The sequence below is a fragment of the Schistocerca nitens genome, chromosome 1 (genome assembly GCF_023898315.1).
Source record: "Schistocerca nitens isolate TAMUIC-IGC-003100 chromosome 1, iqSchNite1.1, whole genome shotgun sequence".
Classification (NCBI taxonomy): domain Eukaryota; kingdom Metazoa; phylum Arthropoda; class Insecta; order Orthoptera; family Acrididae; genus Schistocerca; species Schistocerca nitens.
This window is the reverse complement of record NC_064614.1, coordinates 416,678,882-416,697,835: the sequence shown is the minus strand read 5'-3', so window position 1 is coordinate 416,697,835 and position 18,954 is coordinate 416,678,882. Positions and strand designations below refer to the sequence as shown.

At 40.9% G+C, this 18,954-nt stretch overlaps 1 protein-coding gene across 1 annotated transcript in view; it reads right to left on the bottom strand.

Moving 5' to 3' along the window:
* LOC126249979 (beta-glucuronidase-like) overlaps nucleotides 1–18,954 on the bottom strand; it is a 126,740-nt gene that overhangs the window by 29,925 nt on the left and 77,861 nt on the right. The window contains exons 6-9 of the mRNA XM_049951521.1: nucleotides 14,746–14,939; nucleotides 5,873–6,019; nucleotides 5,427–5,599; nucleotides 5,154–5,297 (exon numbers count right to left, since the gene is read on the bottom strand). Coding sequence (XP_049807478.1) covers nucleotides 5,154–5,297; nucleotides 5,427–5,599; nucleotides 5,873–6,019; nucleotides 14,746–14,939 — 658 coding nt within the window. The remainder of the gene's footprint in view (nucleotides 1–5,153; nucleotides 5,298–5,426; nucleotides 5,600–5,872; nucleotides 6,020–14,745; nucleotides 14,940–18,954) is intronic.

Here is an 18,954-nt window from a genome sequence, read left to right as displayed (position 1 = left end):
CTGTCTTTTAATTTCTAACATTTCTAATTGGTTGAGTTTGTTCCCCTTTTCCTCTGTGTGTAGGACTTGTACATCAATTGTGTATTTGTGGTTATTGTTCAGGCAATATTCTGTGAAGGCTGAATCAGGCTTCTTCAGTCTCCAGCTTCTGTGGTGTTCTTTATGGCATGTGCTTGTCTATGCAAGATACAATGACTGGAACTACAGTTTGGTGCTTTTTTTTTGTGATATTGCTTTCTGTTTTACCAGTCATTGCCTTGGCCGGGACTGTTGAAATATCAACACATTCATTCAGTCTGAGATGGGTTGTTTTTTTTTAAAAAAATTGTTAAGTATGTTAAAATTTGTCTTCTGGTGGTGTTAGTTGGCAGTGACACATATACAAGCAAGTCTTCTGTGAGTGAATGTTTACATGCATATCATACAATTATCAGCAAGATGGCCAGCCCAGCACATCAGTCAGCTCAACCATTTGCAAAATTAACTTGTTTATATTGATGATGACCAACTAGTTTCTGTATGATATAACCTGCAAGACTGTTAATTCGGTGCAAAATGGTGTCATTTGAAAGCAGCCCTGTAGAAAGATGCTTTGCAGATTTCTCATCGAGCATACATTATGTTATGTCTGCCATACATGGTTTTACTAAATTCTTAGCAATAGTGTGCACTTTGTTCACTTGTGCAATGTGATTGCTGGCCAAATATGAATCCTCTGTGGGTTTTTCATTCAGTTTGGTCACATACTTAATAGTTTTTAGACTTTTTAATAAATGTCCTTTCTTATGTCTTTGCAATTGCAGTGTCTAGTTTCTAAATGTTGGTACATCTTAGGTACCTTGGAACTATTGAGAAGTGTCGAGAGGTGAGCTTCCGGAATCAGCAAACCTGAGACTGATGCAAGATTTGTTAGTCTTTCTTTTTCCAACTTTAGTGAGTCATTAGATATCTTACAACTTGAAACCATGGAGATTGAAGTCATTACATCACCTTCTTGAATCTCATTGTCTTTATTGGAAATCTTTGAGGTTAACCACATCTTCTGGGTGAACAACCCTTGAACTTTTGATGCGAGATTTTGTTGAAACACCTTTTAGCCAATGCTTCATTCTTAGCCAGTGCTTCATTCTATCTTTCAACATAGCAGTTAAATTTTACAATATGATGAACATAAAATAATATTCTCACAAAATTTTAAAACTGTAGTCAGTAACAAATATGATTTAAATGTACTGCAATTTGAGAGCTGTGCAAGGACTAACCATGCTGAATTGGACTGTGCATCGCTTTTGCAAACTCAAGCAGAAACTTTACTCTGTAGTTTTTGATTTTAGCATTATTGTAGATTTGTTATGCTGCTTGTCACCTCATTTTTGGCACTGTAGTTTTCGATTATAGCATTATTGTTATCATTTGGGCAGAACTGTTGCTGAGGCCTTGCGGAGCCCATGGTGTACACTTTGAGTATTGTTTAATTAAGGGAACTACTTCCTAACTGCAAAAAGCCCCACAATATTATAACACTACTTCCTCCGTACTTCATTGTTGGCATTACACATGAGGGTGGGTAACATTCTTGAGGCATCTTCCAACTTCAAACGCTTCCATAAGACTGCAACAGGATACAGGGTGGTCCAGTACTCCAAATTACTCATTTCTAGACATCCACAGTCCAGCTGAATTACACCACCTTAATTGTCTCTCAGCATTGACTATAGAAATGTGTAAGATATGAGGAGCTGTACCTCATTCTTCTTTATCTTCCTGTGCACAGTCATTGTGCTAGCTGGACTGCTCATAACACTTTGGAACTAATGAGTGATTCCTTCCACTGCTTTCATGTGCTTTTTTTTACAATCACCCTCCACAATGTTTGACAGCCCGTAACCATCAGTACATTATGTCTACCTGCTCTCAGTTTAGCTGTGGTTGTTTCATCGCATTTCCATTTCAGAATCACATTACCAACAATCAATTTGGGCAACTTTAGAAGGGTTGAAATGTTTCTGATGGATTTGTTACTCAAGTGACATCTGATGACTAGTGCATGTTCAAAGCTGCTGAGCTCTCCTGTATGACTAATTCTGCTGTTACTGCTTCTCTACTGACAACACAATACTTCCTGCCTCCTTTTACACTGCTGGCCACCGTAAATGCAACACCAAGAAAGATAAGAGGTAGCTATTTTGTAGATAACATGTTGACCAAGTATCAAATGATTACGTTTACAGACGTCTGTGACATGTGGTTCCTGCCAGAATCAGTAGCCAGAATAGCCGCCATTGTTGGAGATCACCGCTGCCACACGTCTCGGCATTGAGTCAAAGAGATGTTGGATGTGTTCCTGGGGTACAGCAGCCCAAGCAGCTTCCACACGTTGCCAAAGATCATCTGGTGTGGTAGCTGGGGATGTAATCTGGGTCACTCGTTGAGCAACCATGGACCACATGTTTTCTGTCGGCGAAAGATCCGGAGAGCGAGCCGGCCAGGGAAGCAATTCAATCTGGTTATTGACGAAGAACCTTTGGACAATGCGTGCCACGTGTGGCTGTGGCCGAGCCCTGAAGGTAAGGAAGGACAACCGGCTCCAGCACCTCGGATATGTAGCGCCGGCTATTTAAAGTACCGGCAATGCGTACTAGAGGCGTGCGAGAGTAATATCCAATACCACCCCATACCATAATGGACATCTTGCGGACAGACCACTCTGCTGTAAACGGCGTCGAATGGTACGTGCAGACACTGGATGATGCATTACAGACGCAATGTGCTGTGCTATGGTTCGGGATGTCACTGAGCGATCCGTCACTGCCATGCGCACAATTTGCCTATCAGCACGTGCAGTAGTGCACCGAGGTGAATGCAATCGACCACGTCGGTCCGTCGTACCCTCCTGCATCCAACGGTCACATATCCGCATTACAGTTGTTTGGTTTCGTCCAACATGACTAGCGATTTCTCTGTATGATAATCCACAATCTCGGTAAGCCACTATCCTTCCTCTGTCGAACTCGGATACTTGATCAAAAGATGTTCGCTGTTGTCTACGAGGCATAACTGGTCGTCTTGTGAAACAACCACAAGGTAAGCACACGTGCCAAACGTACACTCATCGAAATCGCCAAGCCTTAAATGGCACTATGAGGTGGCGCCACAGGCGCGCGTGATGTGCGTCTGCGCTGAAATTCTAATCAGTTGCATATCTCATCGCTGCAAACCCATGGTGTAAATTTCACTTGATTCGGATGCTTCCTTCAGGGTGTTGCATTTACGGTGGCCAGCAGTGTATATTGGCTGGTCCTCCTCCTGTGACATCAAATGGTCAATTCCCTGTTACATGGGGTTGTCCAGATACTTACGATACACAGAGTACAGATTTTTAAATAAAAAAGCACAAAATGGCAACAACTCACCTGTAGCTGATTGATGCACTGTGCACAGATACATGCCAATGGACATAGGCTTAACAAGCTATCAAGTTTTATGATTAAAAGTGCTTGATATCTCATGTAACTGTGTTATGGTACAGTTCGTGGACTGGGGAATTGTTTCAGAAATGTTTATACTGAATGAGATGAAACCCTAGCGGCATCCACTGGCAAATGATACCACAACCTGTTGACGGTACTTGTCCACTCTTTTGAATGCCTACAGCCATGTTTGAGACCCTTGCATTCAACATGACAATGACAATCCATCAGTCCCCAGTTACATCAGAGTGGTTTTTTGAGACGCAACAGCCATGACAGTTCTTGCCCAGGTTTTAAGGATACTGATCCAAATCCTACTGAAAACATATGATGTGCTTTCAAGAGGGACATACATATCTGGGATCTTAATACAATGAATCTCAAAAAGCTGTAGATGGTTATCGAGCAGTGATGCTTCAGTCTCCCTTTCCAATGCTTTTGGTGTTTTGTGGATACCATGTTAGTTCTTGTCTTTATCTGAGGGAATAGTGCTATAATGTAGCCTGAAGAGTTTTTAATCAAGTTGCTCTTTAGTGTATCTGCACTTCATCATAAGTATTCTGAGCATGCTGAAAAGGCTACTACAGCATTTGTGATTTTTTGCTGCAATGCACTTGATTTCTCAGTTCCTGTTACTTTTACTAAGTTGTTATTGTGCAGCAGAGCAGAGAATGAAAATAACAGCAGCTATAATTGCCTATTAATATAGTAGGTTACATCTTTCAGAACAAAGCATGCAGAGTAAATGTTGAATATGTTCATGCCATTTAATCAGACTGGCCAATAAAGATAACTAGAAATTTTGTATGTGGAGTCTCATTAATTTCCTCTTAATTAACCTCATTCCAGGACATTACAGCAGGGTTTCCCAAACTGTGTACTGTGGAACTTTGAAGTTAGCATTTTTTAAGACATTTAGTTGTTACTAATTATGTTTTAAAAATTATGTTATGATATGAGTTAAAATCAAAGTAATCACAAAATAAAACAAGTTTTTCTGATTTTTAAAGAAAATGATACCCTTCAAAGTGGACAATTGGTGTTCTCTCAAAGTACCATGATTCTCAAAGTGTTCTGCTTGAGGAAGACTTTGGGAACCCTTGCATTATAGGCTATATCTTCACTCCGCGGAACAACTTATGTTCTTATATTTAACTTATAATTGTCAGTCACCAACTGCATTACCAATGTTGTAGCTGTGCCCTGTATTACAAAGTTCAGACTCTCAATAGTACAAATATGATTAATGAATGAAAAGGATGTGCATTTGATTAGCTGTTGTTTCACTACATAAGCAAGCTTTCCCATCATCTAACAAATTAAAAACAGCCCCATCTATGACATAAGTCATGGTGACACGATTTTCAATCTACAGTGACAAGCTTCTGCCAATTATTTCATGAGAGGAAGGACAAGAACTTTTGCTAGTTCTTGCAGCACATTGGGGCAGTTACTGGAGACTGTGTACATAATTATTGAATAATCTTTTAAAATTTTGAAAATAAATAATTTTTTGTGCCTTGGCAATAAAATAATTAGAAGATAAAAATCTGATTTTTTGTGATAAGTCAGCCCAAGAAGATATTGACATGACCTTCAGCCCAACTTCAGTGAACATGAGGTTCTTTTTTGCACTGTAAAATTAACTACAATAATAACAGTTTAGTGAAATTGCATGCTTACCTATAATAATCCTCTGTTCCATTTAGTTCAGTAAGAGGCTCATTAGCTACTGACCAAATGATAGCACTAGGTCTATTTTTATCTCTGTTGATTAGCTCAGTCAGTGACCGTTTGTGATTTTCAAGTAGATCTTCTGAATAGTTTCTAAAACAAGACCACACTGAGTACATACTTTGAAATTCTTTACATGTTATGTAACAATTCGTTTTGAATTGATTGATGCATCTGTGTGATTTATTGTCATTTTACTGTTCATAAATGTTTGACACTTACGCAATGTTCACTGCTGAACACTCATCAATTATGATGAAGCCTTCCTTATCAGCAAAGTCCATTATTTCTTCTGCATAAGGATAATGTGATGTCCTATAAGAATTTGCTCCCACCCACTTTAACAAGTTATGATCACGAGTCACCAAAGGAAGATCAAGACCTTTCCCACGAATCTGAAAATACAAGAGGAACGATGATGTTTTATCTGATTTTTATTTTGAATTAAGAGAGATCTCAGTCTTTTTCACAGGAAGACAGTAAATCAGTTACTGTGAGGCAGAATCAAAGTAAATGGATAACTGTAGCATATTTGTGTGTGTGTGTGTGTGTGTGTGTGTGTGTGTGTGTGTGTGTGTGTGTGTGTGTAGCATCATTTTAGTAAACAAAAGAGAAAAGAGAAGATTGCAGTTTTACATCCCATAATATTTAAGGTTGAAAATACTTACATCAGAATCTTCATGTCTGCCAAAACCTCTTATGTAAATGGGTTTGCCATTGATAAGGAATGATGAGCTATCCCAGGTGAGACGCCGTATTCCAACAGGAAGCCTGTAAATATCATCTGATACCCCATCTGGAGATATCACATGAACCTGTTCAAATGTGCAGAATGAGTTAGCTGTATAGGAATGTCAACAGGGTATAATTAAATATTATTTTAAATGAATGTTTACTGTTCAATCCAAGAGAAAGTGATTGTGTTTAAATAAAATGAAGTAGAGAGAACAAAGTTAGATATGTACTTTGTGCTGGATTAGACATAAAGTTCTCGTTTTCACTGAATAAAAATGCCAATGACCTTTTCTCATCTTTGCAAACTAATTAAGTCTTTGTGGTATGATTAGAAATATGGAGAAGCAAAACCTTAACAGACATACAAGCAAGATTCAGAGGATTTCCAGAAAAAAATTTGGTTGTTTGAGGAAATATGTTGAAATATCAACAATAATATGAGAAGGATAGATTGTTACTCACCACTGAGCTGCATATAGGCATTATGAAAAGACTGTTGCACATTGACCTTCCAGCCAAGCCTTCTTCAGGATGGAAAACACACACACACACACACACACACACAAGCAAGCATACCTCATGCACATATGAAAGCTATCTCCAGTCACTCCAGCCAGACTGTAATGGTGTTGCATCAAATGATAGTATAATTCTCGAATGGGTCAGGGAAGTGGGAGGGATAGCAGGGTATTACTGCCCAATGTGTGAGTATGCAACATACATTGCCAGTAGTGTTCAGAGATCATCAAATAGTGAACTACTACTCACACAATGCACCTCAGTGTAGTGTAAGATCAACAGCTTCAATTTATACACACCTATCACTACCATTTTCCACAGCCATTGCTGTACCACCTGTGCAGGTCAATCATGCTCCTGTACCTTCTGCATTGTGGCTTCTTGCTCTCTCCATGGGGGCCTTGGGCAACACAGCACACAATGCTCTCTCACCTCACAAATGCACACCACCGTTGCAACCAACGACCTTGATCATCGTTGCTGCATCAGTTGATCACAACACCCTCATGACTTGCACATGTGTGTATTGTGTGGACATCACCACCACCCCGCAATGGTGACCTCAGTAAATGCAGCTCTGCAGCATCAGCCCTCATATGCAGTGCTTAACCAAGACTTCACCAACCACAGCTCTTTGTCACTACCAAGGGTTCTTGGTCCCCTGATTTGGTATCCATAGCATCATGGATGACGATCTATATTTCATTTGCCTCATCAGTCATTTGCACAACCACACTGATCTCATCATGATTTGGCCCTCTGCCCACCTACTCATTGTAAGTAGTGTGTTAAGGTTTCTATCATTGAATGCCTGTTGTGCCCACTGCATGAAGTCATTCATCACATTTTTCATGAAGAAAGCATTGATTTTCAGACTCTGTCTCAACTCTGTCACCGTCTGTGAGCTCTGGTAGATGCCAAGTTTATGCCTGATATTGCACTATGGACTCTGTGGCTGATTAAATCACCATATGAATTGCAACTACAACTGCTATCACATGCTTCCATGCTTCCAACTGCTTCAAGACCAAGCTTAATCTCGAAGATCAAGCCTTTTAGACTTCTTTTTACCTATCCTGCAGGGGATGTCCAAGAGCCCACACAGGATGACAGGAACACATGCAGCCATGTGCTGGCAGCCTTCACGCACTACCTGTGCTGGATCCATGGTCCCCTCTGGCCACTGCCGAAGGCACACCCGAACACTCTGTTGACTCCACACGGAACTCAACAGATTGTGTGCACATGGTACAGACCAGTCCACACCCTGCATACCCTCTCTGTTGGTTCTACACTATGTTTGGAGATGTAGCACAGAACTGCCACACTCCCTGTGCATATCCAAAATCTGCCTGTGGGCCGGTTTAGGTACCCTGGTTCATGATAACCACACACCATACCTTATTATGCAACAGTCAGCGAATGCGATCTCCACCACCAGGTGGATACCTCTACATTTTGGATCACACAATAAATTTAAGATCCCTGATCGATATGGGTGCAGTGGCTGGTATCATCCCTATTGCTTCGGCACCTGCTTGCACATCCCAAGCTATGCTCACATTATGTGCAGCCAACAAGTCCAACATCAATATACTCAGCACAGCATAACTCCAAATGCAGCTCACTTCTGGTCTGGACTTTATCTGGATAGTCCACATCACTAATGTCAAAGAATCTGTGCTTGGTATTGACTTTCTTAAACATTTTGGTTTACACCAAACATTCAATCTGCCTCTTTATTCCACTACGCCTATGATTCTCTCACTCCATGCTCATTCAGCTCTGTGACCCCTCTATTACATACATATGACCCCTCTCCCTCATTCTCTGTCTCGTGTTCTACACTGATGGCTCGCCTCATTGCGTCATTGCTTGAGCTTATGCTCGAGCACTCGCAACACCAAACTTCATCAACTGATTGATGCAGCATCCAAGCAACTGTCACAGGATCATCATTTGCTATGCCAACTCACTCATGCACAGCCATTGTACACAGTCAACATTCCTGCAGCCACATCCTTGTCCCCTTCAGTGTCACTCTCTCTAAGGACACTAAGGTCAGTGACATTGTGCTCCTCTGTGTTTCTCCTCTTTTGCACCTCAACCGTACCCCACCTTCCTTGAGTATGCACGATATGGATGAGGCAGTGATTACTAACAGTACCTGTCACAAGACCAGTACTATGATGGTGCCAGCCATACACCATATGGCTCACCACCTCACCCCTAAGAAAGTGCATAACACAAAAGCAGCTGTCAAGAAGCTACTAGACACAGGCATTATCAATCCCTAAGACAGTGACTGGTCTTCCCCCCATGGACTTCATCCTCGAAAAAGATGTGGACTTCATCCTCGAAAAAGATGGTTCATTTCATTTGTGTGGGAGCTACAGAGCTCTGAATGCTCACATCATTATGGACAACTGCCTGTTCCCACATATGCAGGGCTTCACTCAACTACTCAATGGTGCACAACTGTTTACTGTACTTGATTGTTGTAGAGCTTACCATCAAATTCCCATGTTCAAAGAAGACATACCTAAGACTGCACTCATCACCTCCTTTTGGACTTTTTGAGTATTGTTTGATGCCTTATGACTTCAAGAATGTGACCCAAACATGGCAATGATTTATTGATTCTTTATCATTCAGCCTTCCATTTTCATATGCCCACCTTGATGACACTCTGTCAAAGAATGTGAACAACATCTGGCCCAAGTCTAGTCCACACTCCATGACAATGGTACCAAAGTCAGTCATGAAAAGTCACAACTAACTTGCGATAGTATTACTTTCCTACACTATACTGTTTTCCTGAATGCTTCTGATTGGGATCCGACTGTGTCAAGTTTATTCATAATATCCCACTTCCTTCTGGCTACTGTAAACTATGGAGATTTCTCAGTATTATAAACTTCTATCACTGACATTCGCCTCACACTAACACCATTCAGGCCCCACTTACCAATGCTCTGGCTGGCAAAAATACCTCTGGCCTGAGGAGAGTACTTTGGACAGATGAAAGACATTGATTCTTTTGATGCTCTTAAGAAGGCTGTAGCCCATGCTGTTATGCTGCCACATACCATACCCAACATATGCATTTCAGTCACTGTCAACCTGAGTGGTGTGTTGACAGGTGTGGTCCTGCAGCAGCACATCACCAATACCACTGAGCCCCTCAGATTTTTCTCCAAAAAACTATCAACTTTGAAGAGCAAGTGGTCAACTTTCGACCGTGAGCTCCTTGTGGTCAATGGGGCAGGCAGGCACTTCTATGACAATATCGTAGGGCATGAGTTTACCATCTTTACTGACCAGTAGCCATTTGCAGATGCCACCCAGAAACCAGGCAAAGACATTACCCACAGACAACTCAGGCAAATGGACTTAATTAGTCAAAACACCATATATATCTACTACATATGCACAGCTGATAACATCATCACTGATTATTTGTCATGAGTGAACATCATCACCTCTCCCATCGACATGAATGAGCGAGCTGACTCTCTTACAAAAAGATGACACTGAACTTGCAAACATGCAAAAGGATCCCAGATGTGCATTGACTTTTGAATAGTGTATACTGGCTATCTCCTCCCTGCCAATCATTTGTGATACTTCAACTGGTTCTCTGTGCCCAGTCATACCTCCTTCACTCTGACAAGCAGCATTCACATCACTTTGTAACCTTGCTCACCCAAGCATCGAAGCCACTACATGACTTGTCACTGATTTGTTACTGAAGGCTTCATCTGGCCTGGAGTCAAGCCTGATTGCCACTATTGGACATGTGTACAAATCCCTTGTCAGAAAAGCAAAGTTGGACAACATGCACAACCATCATTTGGTCATTTTAATGTCCCCAAGGGTCACCTATGACATGTAAACATTGACATCCTTGGTCCTCTCCCTTCTTATAAAGGTTTTTGAGGCATATTATTGATTGTCAGTTGAGTCACAAGATGGGTGGAGGCAGTTCCACTATATGATATTACGGTTAACTCGGTTGCTCATACTTTCATCAACTGCTGGATCTCCCACTTTGGTTGCCCTTTCTCCATCACTACTGACCAGGGCTGCCTTTTTGAGTCTTGCTTTTTTGCCAAGCTATTTGAGATGTGCTGTGTTGACAAGTTGCACACCACTGATTATCACTCTCAAAACAATGGATTTGTCAAACACTGGCACTACACTCTCAAGGCAGCTCTCATGTGCCATTGTGGATCCTTCTTGGCACCTGTTCTGCACACAAAGAGGAGCTACAAGAATAATTCACTGATATTCTATATAGTGAACTGCTCATTCTGCCAGCTGAGTTTGTAGAGAGATCTGACCTCCCAACTCAAGGTAGCTCCCTGCTCTAGTTCAATGAATATGCTCTCATATTTCTGATATTTTTACTCTCCAATTGAAGCCACACACCCTGCAATGAACCTTCATTCATAAAGAACTCTCTAACTGCGAATATGTCATGCTTTGTGATGACTCAATTTGGGCATCTCTCGAGCTGTCGTACTTGGGCCTTTACAAATTCCTTAGCTAATGACAGTACACAATTATCAAACTGTTTAACAGCAGACACCAAACTGTCTCAGTGAACAGGGTAAAAATGGCCTGGCTATAGCTGATAGCCCCTGCCTAATTGAACCCTACGATGCTCCTGCCACTATCGATAATGTTTCTCTCTCTGAGAGTGTAAACAGTGCCTCTTTACAGGATACAGTACATGAAGTGTGAAATGACATCATGTAAACAACGCCTCTTTACAGGATACAGTGCATGAAGTGTGCAATGACATCATGCAAAAAATGTCTGTTTTTAAAAATAAGAACATTCACCGGTATACTTGGGAAGGCAGGGGAACCAGATCTGTCATTGACTATATAATAACAGATCAGGAATTTAGGAAGGCTGTGAGGGACACACATGTATTCAGGGGATTCTTTGATGACACTGATCACTATTTAATCTGCAGTGAAATTGGTATTGTGAGTCCGAAAGTGCAGGAGGTCAGGTCCATATGTAGGAGGATAAGAGCGGAGAAACTTCAGGATAAGGAAATCAGGCACAAGTACATAACAGTGATCTCAGAAGGGTACCAATTAGTTGAATGTAGTCAATACAGTCATTGGAAAAGGAATGGACAAGGTACAGGGACACAGTATTAGAAGTGGCTAAAGAATGTCTTGGAACAGTAATGTGTAAAAGTAGGATGAAACAAACAGCTTGGTGGAATGACACAGTCAAGGCAGCCTGTAAAAGGAAAAAGGAGGCATATCAAAAATGGCTACATACTAGAACTCAGGTAGACAGAGAAAGTTGTGTTGAAGAAAGAAACAAAGCCAAACAGATAATTGCAGCATCCAAGAAGAAATCTTGGGAAGACATTGGAAACAGGTTGGAGACTTTGGGTCAAGCTGCTGGAAAACCATTCTGGAGTTTAATTAGCAGTCTTCAAAAGGGAGGTAAGAAGGAAATGATAAGTATTTTGGACAGGTCAGGAAAACTGCTGGTGAATCCTGTTGATGCCTTGGGCAGATGGAGGGAATATTTTGAAGAGTTGATCAATGTAGATGAAAATACAATCAGTAATGTTTCAGATGTCGATGTAGAATGGGATGGGAATGATGATGGAAAGAGGATCACATTTGAGGAAGTGGAGAAAATGGTCAATAGATTGCAGTGCAATAAGGCGGCTGGGGTGGATGACATTAAGTCAGAACTCATCAAATACAGTGGAATGTCAGGTCTTAAATGGCTATGCAGGATAATTGAAATGGCGTGGGAGTTGGGACAGGTTCCATCAGACTGGACGAAAGCAGTAATCACACCAATCTTTAAACATGGAAACAGAAAAGATTGTAACAACTACAGAGGTATCTCTTTAATCAACGTTTTGGGTAAAATCTTCTCAAGTATTGTTGAAAGGAAAGTGCGAGTATTAGTTGAGGACAAATTGGATGAGAATCAGTGTGGGTTTAGGCCTCTTAGAGGTTGTCAGGACCAGATCTTTAGCTTATCGCAAATAATGGATAAGTGTTACGAGTGGAACAGGGAATTGTATCTATGCTTTATAGATCTAGAAAAGGCATATGACCAGGTTCCTAGGAGGAAGTTATTGTCTGTTCTACATGATTATGGAATAGGAGGCAAACTTTTGCAAGCAATTAAAGGTCTTTACATGGATAGTCAGGCAGCAGTTAGAGTTGACGGTAAATTGAGTTCATGGTTCAGAGTAGTTTCAGGGGTAAGACAAGGCTGCAACCTGTCTCCACTGTTGTTCATATTATTTATAGGTCATATGTTGAAAACAATAGACTGGCTGGGTGAGATTAAGATATGTGAACAGAAAATAAGCAGTCTCGCATATGGGGATGACTTAGTTGTGATGGCAGATTTGATTGAAAGTTTGCAAAGTAATATTTCAGAGCTAGATCAGAAATGTAAGGACTGTGGTATGAAGATTAGCATCTCCAAAACGAAAGTAATGTCAGTGGGAAAGAGATATAAACGGATTGAGTGCCAAATAGGAGGAACAAAGTTAGAATTGGTGGATGGTTTCAAGTACTTAGGATGCATATTCTCACAGGATGGCAACATAGTGAAAGAACTGGAAGTGAGGTGTAGCAAAGCTAATGCAGTGATCGCTCAGCTACGATCTACTCTCTTCTGCAAGAAGGAAGTCAGTACCAAGACTAAGTTATCTGTGCACCGTTCAATCTTTTGACCAACTTTGTTGTATGGCAGCGAAAGCTGGGTGGACTCAGGTTAAGACTAAGTTATCTGTGCACCGTTAAATCTTTTGACCAACTTTGTTGTATGGCAGCGAAAGCTGGGTGGACTCAGGTTACATTATCAATAGGGTTGAGCTTACGGATATGAAAGTAGCTAGGATGATTGCAGGTACTAGTAGATGGGAACAATGGCAGGAGGGTGTCCACAATGAGGAAATCAAAGAAAAACTAGTAATGAACACTATGGATGTAGAGGTCAGATCGAACAGGCTTAGATGGTGGGGGCGTGTTACATGCATGGGAGAAGCAAGGTTACCCAAGAGACTCTTGGGTTCAGCAATAGAGGGTAGGAGGAGTCGGGGTAGACCAAGGTGAAGGTACCTGGATTCGGTTAAGAATGATTTTGAAGTAATAGGCTTAACATCAGAAGAGGCACCAATGTTAGCACTGAATAGGAGATCATGGAGGAATTTTATAAGGGGGACTATGCTCCAGACTGAACGCTGAAAGGCATAATCAGTCTTAAATGATGATGATAATGATGATGATAATGATGATGATAATGATACAGGATACAGTGTGTAAAGTGTGCAATGACATCTTGTCCCTGTATGACACTTCTCTTTCTATCTGATATCCCATCTACAGTGTTTACATCTGACATTGTGGGACTTAACTTAGATGAACTCTCCATTGAGATACAAGACAGCAAAATCGTAGACTTCCTTGTCTCTCTGACAGGGCAGCCCGACACATTCACAACCCACATTCAATTACTAGACATCTTCCAGCTGTTGGCAGATGAGGACCATGTCATGGTCCAAATCTCAAGTGCTGGTGTATTCTTTATTATTGTCCCTGTATGCCTGCCATCCATGGCATGTGCCTTGGTCAACAAACCTCCTCGCTCTCACAGAGGACTTCACCTTTTCCCTCCTACATCACTACAGGACTTTGGTGAGTCCAGCTCTCCTGTTCAGCTTCTCCCCCATGTTCCACACTAGTAGGGGAGGGTTGTTTCTGTGGTGACTACTGACCACTCAAACAGCACCTTTGTGCTATCAGTGAAAAAAATTCTTTGGTTGAATTTCACTTTCATTTTTGCACACTGGCTAGTTCACACACTGTGTTTTTGTGTTTTCAATTTTTGAGAGTAAAATTGTGTTCAATAAATGAATATGTGTTGGTGCTACTGTTCCCTCATCTACTGCAAGTGGACAGAAGTTGCCACAATGTCATAGGCTCAATTTTTTCCCCCTTATATTAAATGTAAGTAAGACTTCAGAATTTGTTTGATTTCTGTGATTACATAGAGTATGATCAGTAGATGTTTTGGTTTGTATCCTATTCTTTCTTTTGACTTTATCTCTTATCTTTCACCTCTCAGTTTTTGGCAATTTATTATTAATTCTCTTGAATTTGAACCACAGCTTTTCGTTCATTGTTGCTTCTGAGTAGTGAACAGTTGTGTGGTGCAGATTCTTCTAAAAATACCATCAGATAAATGGGTACCAAAGATGCAACAAATTAAAAGGAATACTTACCTCAAGAGTGTAGAGATATCCTGGTACAGGGTTCATAAGATATGGCCACCAAGCATTGGCATTTGTGACAGTCAACTCGCCAGAGAAACCTGTACTGTTGGCTACAACCTGGCCTTCTGCATCCACAAGGGACATAGTACAGGAAACAAGATCAGCAGACTGACCATCTACTGTCACATTATATTGCACAGAGCCTGCAAATGATAAACCATACAGAAAATAACCCTGTAAATGACTCTTAGCAGTATTTTTTTAATGGTGCAATACAGAAAGGGAAAATATGTCAGATAATCAAAAGTAGATCAAAGTAATGCAGATGAGGAATAATTATAATAAAATTTAGCTTTTATTCTAGATAAATAAAAGTTATCTATGTATGCCTATGTAAGTAAGAGTTTATAAACTTGTTTGCTTTGCACCTATTGGTAAGTCTGTGAAAGGATGTAAATGATTTCAAATGGTAAATTTACAGCCATTCACTATTTCAATACTTTGGAAACTTCTTAAGTGATGAAACTTCCTGGCAGAATAAAACTGTGTGCCAGACTGGGATTGGAACCCACAAACTTTGCCTTTTGTAGGTAAGTGCTCTATCAATTGAGCTACCCAAGCACGGCTCACAACCCATCCTCAGACCAGCATCTCATCTCCTATCTTCCAAACTGCTTGGCTGTAGGATTTTATGTCTCTTATAAAATATTTCATAGGAATGCTACACTACATATGACTATACTCATATATAGTGCAAAATGTCGCCATATGAAAGTCTAATGTTTATTGAACTATAATGTCATGACAGGGAGTTGATCAAATATCATAGTAATGGTAATTCCAAAGTATGAATTAGCAAGCCTGCTGCTGAATGACATGAATGTTTTTTAATGTGGAGCAATTAGCAGTTGTTGTTGTTGTGGTCTTCAGTCCCGAGACTGGTTTGATGCAGCTCTCCATGCTACTCTATCCTGTGCAAGCTTCTTCATCTCCCAGTACCTACTGCAACCTACATCCTTCTGAATCTGCTTAGTGTATTCATCTCTTGGTCTCCCCCTACGATTTTTACCCTCCACGCTGCCCTCCAATACTAAATTGGTGATCCCTTGATGCCTCAGAACATGTCCTACCAACCGATCCCTTCTTCTGGTCAAGTTGTGCCACAAACTCCTCCTCTCCCCAATCCTATTCAGTACCTCCTCATTAGTTATGTGATCTACCCATCTAATCTTCAGCATTCTTCTGTAGCACCACATTTCGAAAGCTTCTATTCTCTTCTTGTCCAAACTATTTACCGTCCATGTTTCACTTCCATACATGGCTACACTCCATACAAATACTCTCAGAAATGACTTCCTGACACTTAAATCTATACTCGATGTTAAAAAATTTCTCTTCTTCAGAAACGCTTTCCTTGCCATTGCCAGTCTACATTTTATATCCTCTCTACTTCGACCATCATCAGTTATTTTGCTTCCCAAATAGCAAAACTCCTTTACTACTTTAAGTGTCTGATTTCCTAATCTAATACCCTCAACATCACCCGACTTAATTCGACTACATTCCATTATCCTCGTTTTCCTTTCGTTGATGTTCATCTTATATCCTCCCTTCAAGACACCATCCATTCCGTTCAACTGCTCTTCCAAGTCCTTTGCTGTCTCTGACAGAATTACAATGTCATCGGCTAACCTCAAAGTTTTTATTTCTTCTCCATGGATTTTAATACCTACTCCGAATTTTTCTTTTGTTTCCTTTACTGCTTGCTCAATATACAAATTGAATAACATCGGGGAGAGGCTACAACCCTGTCTCACTCCCTTCCCAACCACTGTTTCCCTTTCATGTCCCTTGACTCTTATAACTGCCATCTGGTTTCTGTACAAATTGTAAATAGCCTTTCGCTCCCTGTATTTTACCCCTGTCACCTTTAGAATTTGAAAGAGAGTATTCCAGTCAACATTGTCAAAAGCTTTCTCTAAGTCTACAAATGCTAGAAACGTTGGTTGCCTTTCCTTAATCTTTCTTCTAAGATAAGTCGTAAGGTCAGTATTGCCTCATGTGTTCCAGTATTTCTACGGAATCCAAACTGATCTTCCCCGAGGTCGGCTTCTACTAGTTTTTCCATTCGTCTGTAAAGAATTCGTGTTAGTATTTTGCAGCTGTGGCTTATTAAACTGATTGTTCGGTAATTCTCACATCTGTCAACACCTGCTTTCTTTGGGATTGGAATTATTATATTCTTCTTGAAGTCTGAGGGTATTTCGCGTGTTTCATACATCTTGCTCACCAGATGGTAGAGTTTTGTCAGGACTGGCTCTCCCAAGGCCGTCAGTAGTTCCAATGGAATGTTGTCTACTCCGGGAGCCTTGTTTCAACTCAGGTCTTTCAGTGCTCTGTCAAACTCTTCACGCAGTATCGTATCTCCCATTTCATCTTCATCTACATCCTCTTCCATTTCCATAATATTGTCGTCAAGTACATCGCCCTTGTATAGACCCTCTATATACTCCTTCCACCTTTCTGCTTTCCCTTCTTTGCTTAGAACTGGGTTTCCATCAAAGCTCTTGATATTCATGCAAGTGGTTCTCCTTTCTCCAAATGTCTCTTTAATTTTCCTATAGGCAGTATCTATCTTTCCCCTAGTGAGATAAGCTTCTACATCCTTACATTTGTCCTCTAGCCATCCCTGCTTAGCCATTTTGCACTTCTTGTCGATCTCATTTTTGAGACGTTTGTATTCCTTTTTGCCTGCTTCATTTACTGCATTTTTATATTTTCTCCTTTCATCAATTAAATTCAATATTTCTTCAGTTACCCAAGGATTTCTACTAGCCCTCGTCTTTTTACGTACTTGATCCTCTGCTGCCTTCACTACTTCATCCCTCAAAGCTACCCATTCTTCTTCTACTGTATTTCTTTCCCCCATTCCTGTCAATTGTTCCCTTATGCTCTCCCTGAAACTCTGTATAACCTCTGGTTCTTTCAGTTTATCCAGGTCCCATCTCCTTAAATTCCCACCTTTTTGCAGTTTCTTCAGTTTTAATCTACAGATCATAACCAATAGATTGTGGTCAGAGTCCACATCTGCCCCTGGAAATGTCTTACAGTTTAAAACCTGGTTCCTAAATCTCTGTCTTACCATTATGTAATCTATCTGATACCTTTTAGTATCTCCAGGGTTCTTCCATGTATACAACCTTCTATCATGATTCTTAAACCAAGTGTTAGCTATGATTAAGTTGTGCTCTGTGCAAAATTCTACCAGGCGGCTTCCTCTTTCATTTCTTAGCCCCAATCCATATTCACCTACTACGTTTCCTTCTCTCCCTTTCCCTACACTCGAATTCCAGTCACCCAAGACTATTAAATTTTCGTCTCCCTTCACTATCTGAATAATTTCTTTTATTTCATCATACATTTCTTCAATTTCTTCGTCATCTGCAGAGCTAGTTGGCATATAAACTTGTACTACTGTAGTAGGTGTGGGCTTCGTATCTATCTTGGCCACAATAATGCGTTCACTAAGCTGTTTGTAGTAGCTTACCCGCGTTCCTATTTTCCTATTCATTATTAAACCTACTCCTGCATTACCCCTGTTTGACTTTGTGTTTATAACCCTGTAGTCACCTGACCAGAAGTCTTGTTCCTCCTGCCACCGAACTTCACTAATTCCCACTATATCTAACTTTAACCTATCCATTTCCCTTTTCAAATTTTCTAACCTACCTGCCCGATTAAGGGAACTGACATTCTACGCTCCGATCCGTAGAACGCCAGTTTTCTTTCTCCTGATAACGACATCCTCTTGAGTAGTCCCCACCTGGAGATCCGAATGGGGGACTATTTTACCTCCGGAATATTTTACCCAAGGGGATGCCATCATCATTTAATCATACAGTAAAGCTGCATGCCCTCGGGAAAAATTACGGCCGTAGTTTCCTCTTGCTTTCAGCCGTTCGCAGTACCAGCACAGCAAGGCCGTTTTGGTTATTGTTACAAGGCCAGATCAGTCAATCATCCAGACTGTTGCCCTTGCAACTACTGAAAAGGCTGCTGCCCCTCTTCAGGAACCACACGTTTGTCTGGCCTCTCAACAGATACCCGTCCATTGTGGTTGTACCTACGGTACGGCTATCTGTATCACTGAGGCACGCAAGCCTCCCCACCAACGGCAAGGTCCATGGTTCGTGGGGGGCAATTAGCAGTACATCCTCA